Source organism: Hydractinia symbiolongicarpus, chromosome 1 (genome assembly GCF_029227915.1).
Source record: "Hydractinia symbiolongicarpus strain clone_291-10 chromosome 1, HSymV2.1, whole genome shotgun sequence".
NCBI classification, from domain to species: Eukaryota; Metazoa; Cnidaria; class Hydrozoa; order Anthoathecata; family Hydractiniidae; genus Hydractinia; species Hydractinia symbiolongicarpus.
The window spans coordinates 17,602,634-17,611,120 of NC_079875.1; the positions used below are offsets into that span (position 1 = coordinate 17,602,634).

Genomic DNA, 8,487 nt, shown 5'->3' on the forward strand with positions numbered 1-8,487 from the left:
AAGTGATTGGTGCACATATGGCATAGATAATTTATTCACGCGTAATAACATTGCAACGATTTGCTTTAAAGATGGCGGAGTTTGTTGCAAAACCATTAAAACATGAGAAAATTCCTTACTTTGAAAAATGCTCTATGCATTGAACAAAAAATGGGAAGTCGTGCAGTAAATATTTTTATAAAAGATGTCATTTTAGTATATTCCTTTATTGTTAACATTATAAATGAAAATAAAGGTTATTTTCACAGCTAAAAAAACATGGATTATTGCAATGTGGTGAGGTGAGAAAAGACATGTCTCTTGCTAACATGTACATGGACAGGTATAAAGCCGTTACTAAATAAAACTAAATCTTATTTTTTAATATTTTTTTACTTAAAAAAACCATTAGTCCTCTAAAATTTTCGTTTTAGTCGAGCTAAATGCATCTTCCAACTTTAAACAACTGATGTGACTATTTCAATAAAAGTTTAAACCTTGTTGCTCTGTTATGTATAGCTAGTAGACACATCATCACACTTGTGCAAAGATTTTCCTGTTTATTCTCTGTACTTCCAAACACAGGAATAACATTGGTGATAAAAAATTATGAGAAGCAAATTTAGGATTTCTGACGTGGTTTTCAACTTGCATGTCTAAAAAGAATATGAAAAAGATTTGCAACTAAAATAAAATTATTCAAAAGACATACGTTTAAAGATTTTCTAAAAAGGTACAAACCAAGGGAAAAGATTGTCATACAATATGACATTTTGACGTTCTGTTCATAAGTGGTGAATATAAAACACTAAAGGTTAGTTATGTGAAGGAGGAGGAAAGGGACCGATCATACCATAGATGTAAAGCCTAAAAATTGCTAAGCAATTTGCCTAATTTAAGGCCCAATGTTAAAACTAGTCTTAAAACACATTAGATGTTTTGCTTATCAAGCTAGCCTTTGGTAAAGTTTATTGTTTCCTCATTGAAATATAGCACGCTAGCTAGATGTCATAATCTAGGAATTACTCCTTTGTCTCAAAGGGGTACTTGACTTGTAACTTGCAAAAAACTGTTACAAAAACTTAATAAATATAGCGAATTTTGCCAAAATGTGCCAAATTAAATCCACGCTAAACTTAGCAGTTTGACTATAGGCTAAAGTAAATACATGCCAGATTCAAATAGGCTATTACGAAACCCTTTTTTGTGACGGATGGACAAACGACACTTTGACCTGTCATAAGTTCACTGGTAATATAGAGTTATGAGTCTATATGTGTAATAGTTAATAAAACGATCCGTGACGGATGGACAAAATAGAAATTGAGAAAAAGGGTAATAGAACATTTTGATTTGTTGCATCTCAGATTCTTAACGGTACATAAAATTTGATACTTCTGAAAAAACTTACATATATCAGTAACTCTTTCAAATAATTTTTTCTTTACAAATTTTAAGTTTTTCTGAAATTTATGACTCATTGTTAAGTGTACTCCAAGCGTGAAGGATAGACGTGACGGATGGGCAGTAAAATGTCACAAAATTAAAAGTATCTTACTATTCGAAAAATCATTTTCGTTATTATAAGGATGCTTGTGAAAAATATGTTTTAAGTAATTAGTTTCATTTTAAAAATTACGCGTTAGTAATTTCCAAATATTTAAAAGTGTTCATTCGTCACGAAATTCAAAATTTAAGGATATATGAACTTTGCGTAAAATATTGGCAATTGATAAAATAAAAAAGGGTAGTATAATCATGTAGTATAATCTACTTGTGGATGAAGTGTTTGCTAATTTTAAATATCTTATTGAATATCTCCATTATAATTGTTCATCCGTCACGGTTAATGAGTAAAATATAAATAAACTACTTCAAAAAAAAAAGTTTAATTTGGAAACTTCATCTTACAAAAATGTTTTTAAGTCATAAAACAGCATTCATGGAGTCATTGTTTGAAAATTTACAGTAACGGGTATATCTATTTTTTCGTGATGGATGGACAAAACATCTAAATGTTGATAGAAGTGTTTTAAGAATAACTGTCATTTTTTTATTGAGAATTTTCGTTAAACGGTATAACTGAGAGATAGTGAAATGATAAATTTAAAGTATAGACTAAAAATCTCTTTAGTTACGGAAACTTTTATCATCAAACTCTGTGATGGATGGACAAGGCCGGACCAATTTTCTTTAAATTGAATGGAAAAATAAATGCAGAACTCGATGTTACTTTTTATAGTTTGGATTTTAACTGGAGAATCCAGAACAACTCAAATTTTTGGCATATGATAAGTGGATTCCTCTAAAAGTTTATTTTCTTGTGTGTCCAATCGTCACACTCATATGAAGCTATCGAGGTACTTCTCGATAGAAAAATATGCTATATCATTATTTGGAAGTTGAAATTTGGATATTTTTGTAAAATTTAAGGATCAACCTTATTAAGAAATTAGTTTTAACTAAAAATTTAAAACTTTATTTTTTTCATGTCTATGTTAACATATTTCGTAAAAGGCTTCAAATTTCAATTCATCAATTCAAAAATAGAAAACAAATTGCATTAATGTGAAATTCTAAGGTAACGCTTTCAACTAAATAAAAAATGATGAATAAACAGCAAATAATTATGAACATTGTAATGACGAAAGCAACACCTGAAAATATCTTAGTTATCCTACTGACCATATGCAATTCAAAATATCGAAATGGTTCCTTACATACGTTATCATGATGCGCTTGAAATGTCTCTGTCTTTTGGATGTCTGATTTTAATTAACTGCTAATTACATCTTTTAGTTTACTTAATATTGTAAAACTCTTTTCCAGATTTGTCATTATCTTTATTACACTCAGCCCTGTGATTTTGTGTGTGTATTAAAACGCAAACCCAGTTTTTTCGTTCGAAAAAAAAGTTGACTATCTCCTGTTCCTTTTACGCGACACTCTCGGATGAATCTGCGTATACAACGTTAAGAGCGAAAGTAGACTTTGAATTTGGTGTTTCATTACACAGATACGTACATAGGCTGTTGTATAAAGTATTCTAAAAATTGCATAGGCACAACTAAAGGCATTTAGCTAGCTAGCTGTTCATTATTTGTAATATCTATGCTTTTATATTACTACGGCTGGCAGTAAAAGTAGATAGGTGGAACCACTACTAAATTTTAAGATCGTTTAAGGTTAGCCAGCTGTAAATCTTCAAGCATAAATTTTCAGGATTTCATAAGAGAGACGACACTTGATGGATATTTGTTTTATATAATGAAACTGTTCATGCGGGCCCTTGAGGAACAGCTTTTTAAAGTTATCTATTTACCAAATTGGAAACCCCTAAACAAAGGAATGGCGAATGCCGCCAAATAAGTGAAACAAGACCAGTCCAAAATTGTTCAAAAAATAAATTTTCTTTTGTTTAAAATACTTGTTCAATTTTAATAACAAGAAACATGTGAGTACAAGTACCGAAAAGAATATAAGGTAGAAATGTCTAGCAAAGGCAGCACTATAAAAAATAAGACTCAAAAAATTTTATTGAAAATTGAAATAATGACCTGAAACATGACAGGCATGTTTTAAGGCAGGTTTGTTAAGCCAAAAGAAATAGCCACCATTATCATAGTTTCAGTGTTCCTGATTTAAGCAGTTTTAAGGGAACCTGATTTTTTGGCAGTATAGCAATTCTGACAAAAATACATGTGCAAGAAACAGTAAAATCATTTTTTATGATCAGATAGCGTCTTGATAAAATGCATGTCAAAATTTCTCGCAAAATTTATTTCTTCGAAAACTTTAAATAATCGTGTTTCGCAAATTCGCAAAATTTTCACAATAATAAAAACATTTTCTTTTATCGCTTAGATGGTTCCAGCTGTATATCTGGAGTGTCTGCTGTCGCTGACTCCCTACATGTCTTCAATGACTGAAATGATTATTCTTTTGATGAATCTGATTAGAACAATTCGATGTGGATGAAGCGCTATTTCAACTATTTGATAAATAGTTCCAAACTTGTGCTAGAAAAAAGCATTAAGCATCCAAATTTTGGAACAATCTCAGCTCGTTCGCGAAATTAAATTCTCGCAAATATTTATTCCATTAATGTTTTTTTTTTAACTGGAATTAACTTTAATGATACAGGTTTCCTGAATTTCATGTGTTTTAAAATTTTCGAATTTTGATGTTTTGACTTTTGGATCATATTCAGCATCATGTAAGTGACAATTTATCACTTACAGAGAAAGGGGACCTGAAGACAAGACATATTCAAAAGTCCCAGCTGCAGTAGCAAGCTGGGACTTTTGTAGAAAGAAAAAATAACTACGCAATACATTTTTTTAAATTTAAAAAAACAAAGGCGTAATTTTAAAATAATTAGGCTGGGATTAAAATTTAATTAAAACACATTCCAACAAAACACATTGTTTTTAACAATAGAAGCTTGGGGAATTTAAATAGGAGTTATCACAATATGCAATTACACAAAAGATTTTGAAAAAACAGCAAATATTGAGACCACTTTGTCATTTATCTTTAAGCATTGGCGAGTAGAGGACGTTGTCACTACCTAGAACTAAAGATGTTGATTGCACGTGCTTTGATAGTGTTTTTCTGCTTTACCGTTGTGACAAGCTATACCCCCAACCGGCGTAATTTACGCTCTTCGTCATTTCTCAACGATTATGCGCCGTCCAATGATCAGAAAGAACGGAAAGAACTGTTTCCACAAAGAGATTTATTCCGTTCACACATGGCGGATAATCAGAGATTTAACAACCAAATGAAGAGAGAGAGGCTGCCGTACTCTTTTGATTTTGTGAGACCTAGATATAGAGCAGTTGAAAATGGTTTTGAACAACGGCGACGTGATTACTTCAAGAGAAATTTCCAGTTGCGACGAAGTGATTTTTTAAAACGAGAAATAGATTACCAGAGGTGGTAAGTGTTTACTTTAACATTTATTTTATTTGGTACAAATTTATTTAGGCCCGCTGACCATGAATTGTGATGGATTGCATTTTTGACATTAACATAATTACCATTTTGTTGACAGACCTATGTTATAATATATGTGATATGTAAAAGGCCAATTATTATAAAAAAATGGTATATATTGGTTTGATAAGTATTTAATTTCCCCAAGGATTGTTTTCTAATTTGTTTGGGCTCCACATCAATTAAGATAAAAAGAAAAAAAGTTCTGATATTGTTACGGCCAACCCAATTATAATATTGTTATCTAGTAAATTCTTTACTATCGTATCTCATTTGTTTTTCGTAGTTTTAATTCATGCAAAGACACTCCAAACCCGACAGGGTAAGTATGATTTCACCATTTCAGCTTCTCGGGAGGTATAAAGTCGCTACCTTGAGAGAATTAATTTTCGCGTTTTTTGCTCGCATAATATCTGCATAATTTTTCAGGACATTAATTTTGCGAAAGTAAATTCCCGCAAGGATATACACATTTAGTGAAATTTTAACATTGACCCTACTTTTTGCTGTGCATATTGCTGCAAGCTATTTATAATAAAAAAAACAATTTTGTTAGCGCTTTATTTGCGTATTCCATTAGAACGAAAGATTTATTTTTTTGTACATTTAGAAGAAATTAATTTACGCTAAAAACTGAATTCTAAAAAGCCAAAATTTGTTCCTTGAAAGTACACTGTTCAAGCTATCCGTGTCACATATCCAAAAGCAGCCAATTCACAATTTAATTTAATTCAATTTTTTTGCACTGTTTAGTTTTGTTATGGTTCATATTTTTAACTTTTTAATTTTTTGTTTCTAGATGCTGTCAAGCTATATGTGTAAGTACCATTACTGGTGTTGGTCGAACCCTTAAGTTTTGTATCTCAACTCCGCTAAAAAAGAGATTAAGCTTTGTATATATTGGTTGAAACAAAAATAATAGCACTTGAATAATTCTAGGCCAAAAATGACAAAAATTTCTCAGACAAAAGCAACTACCTGGAAGTTGTCTTTAAATAAACAAAATTGTACACACAACTTGTGTAAACCTTTGTAAAAATCTTTCTAGCTCTGTCTGCTAAAAAAGCTAGCTAACTGTGGAAAATTACTTATTCATCATAATAAATGCTATCCGTTATTATTCATAACTCGTCTTTTGGGCGATCTTTCGACAAAAATCACTTCAACCAGGTTTTGTTCCCCATATACCAAGCCCCTATTATTAATTTCGTTTTATTTTATTTTTCACGCTACTATGTTCATTGCTTGATTAACGTATCCTCCATGCGGACTGGCATAAAAGCTGAATTTGTACCCCTTGACCCAAATATTCGCTATATGCAAACATTTTGGTCTTTTAGGATTCCATAAGTGGATTTTTATATGTTCCGCTTATTTTATTTTACCAGATAATTTATTTATTAATTTGTTTTGTTTTTAGAAAACCGTTTCCTGTTCGCTATAAAATAGCGAAGTGACGAACTGAAATTTAACAGAAAGTTTTTAAACTTTAGGATGTCATTTTTTTCTGAGTGTGAGTGAAAATGTGTATAATTGATTCCTGGTTTGTGTCGTTAATTATATTTATAATTTTTTTCATGGGATTGTGCTGTTTAATCTGATGAAATAAACATTTGTTGAATATTTATGTTATTAATAGTTCTTTAAATTATTTTCTGTCGGCTGACAGTCAAAGAAAGGACAAAGAAAATAGAGATAAACTAGTCAGTGGCGCCAGGGAAAACAAGGTTTGTTTGACAAGGAAATAATTAAAAATGCTTGTAGTTTTTGTGGATCGGGTGTGCGTTTTAACCTTTGAGTCAAACGTATTGAGACAAAGTCAATTATAAGCATTAATTAGTATTCAGGGAATTCATAAATTAGTCTTAATTGGAACGCAGATGTTAGAAATGTGAAAATCTTAATCTCCTTAAACAATGACGAGTAAAAAAATTCTAAATTGCTGCACTTAATGAAAAAAAAACTTTATTTATTTTCTAACTTCTGACACAGAAAAGACTCAAGAATTTCGACTAGTAGTGGCCGACATCTTAGTGGTATAAGAACCGTGTAGTTGTAACAAAATATATCAGTTACATCTGCATCTGTTCCGAACTAAAGTGCAACAATTAATTTACTAGCAAAACGATTCCGAAAGCTACACCGGACTAAATAACTCTTTCCTAAGGGGAGACATATCCTTGGACCTAGTGCTGCAGCCACTAACTCTCTAAGGTTAAAGGTAACTTTAAAAAAGCTTCGATGAAGAAAAAAAACATTATAAACCATACACAACAAAACATGCTGATATTACAGATGGACAAACAGTTTTAACATTTACTGGTAAAGAAATAATTGACATGTGCAAATGTTCAACCGGAGTTATTGTCGTGGAAGTAGGCGTTTAGCGGCTTCGAGCATATTTTTTGGCAAAGCGTAGTCGTTGCACCGACCTCGCAAGCTCGATCGCCACTTAGACCTCGGGCGATATTTTGCGGTATAGCCCGGGGTAATCGGTTATTATTGTATTACTTGTAGCATGTCAGACTGTGAAAATAGCTTCAGGATAAGAGTTGTTTAATTAAAGAGGCTGGAGATGAAATATAACTGAAAATGACAGAGAAGTTCCCTACATATATTAGATATCCATGATTTATTCGATTATACTTACACTGCTTTTAACTCAAACTGTTTTATAAAATAAACTTCAAACCTTTTTAACTAGCTAGCTAGCTAGCTAGCTAGCTATATCCTCCAAAATTTTGCATAGAAACATGTAAGTTTATTAAACAAAAAGCCTGTGAGCAATGACTTTAAAATCTTTTTAAAGGTATTGATTAACTTCTTACGGCTCCTCGTGTTGTCTTTGTACCCTCGTCAGAACAATCTTTAGATTTAATGATATTTAAAATACTTTTTAGACTAGAACTTATTTTACCCCCTAAAACTTCATAAACAGACGTCTATGTGGTTCTAAAGTGTGCATAAATTCCTGTACCTTGACCTTTTAAGTGTTTCGTTTATTACACGCTATTAATCGGAAAACCCAACGGAACTCTTAGTCGCAGGGCTGCAATTTGGAGACAGAATATTTTTGACACCATATATTCCATCAATCAAAAAATATATTACGGTTACATCGTAATTCCGTATTTAAAAAAATCCTTGTCAAGAGTCAACCAACTGTTCTTGAGATAACATTGTAATGTTGTGAAAAATTTGGGAAGGGGAAAGACTGGTACTGTGGACAACGTTAAATGTGTTCGAAGGTTAACTTTTTCTTGGGTGCCTTTTTCTTTTTCAAAGCAGGATTCCCCGCAGCCTTCATCTTTTTTTGTCCTCCAAATCCCTGCTAAGATTGTCCTACAAGTATTTGTAACAGCGGCCTATCCAACTAGAAATTTGTCTGTAAAACGGATACATTTATTTCGCTTTTCCAAGTAATTCATGACTTAATCATTTTTTTCAAGATCTTGTGATTGATCTATCTTGCAACATTTAAACTATGTGGCTGTTTGTGGCCTTCACAAG

General features: G+C 31.7%; 1 protein-coding gene across 1 annotated transcript; it reads left to right on the forward strand.

Annotated features, from left to right (window-relative positions):
- Positions 1 to 4,541: 4,541 nt before the first annotated feature.
- LOC130635970 (uncharacterized) lies at positions 4,542 to 6,604 on the forward strand. Its single transcript, XM_057445560.1, has 4 exons — positions 4,542 to 4,920; positions 5,264 to 5,299; positions 5,777 to 5,795; positions 6,398 to 6,604. Exons 1-4 carry the CDS (start codon positions 4,562 to 4,564, stop codon positions 6,419 to 6,421), a joined length of 438 nt encoding a protein of 145 aa, XP_057301543.1. The 5' UTR covers positions 4,542 to 4,561; the 3' UTR covers positions 6,422 to 6,604.
- The last annotated feature ends 1,883 nt before the right edge of the window (positions 6,605 to 8,487 follow it).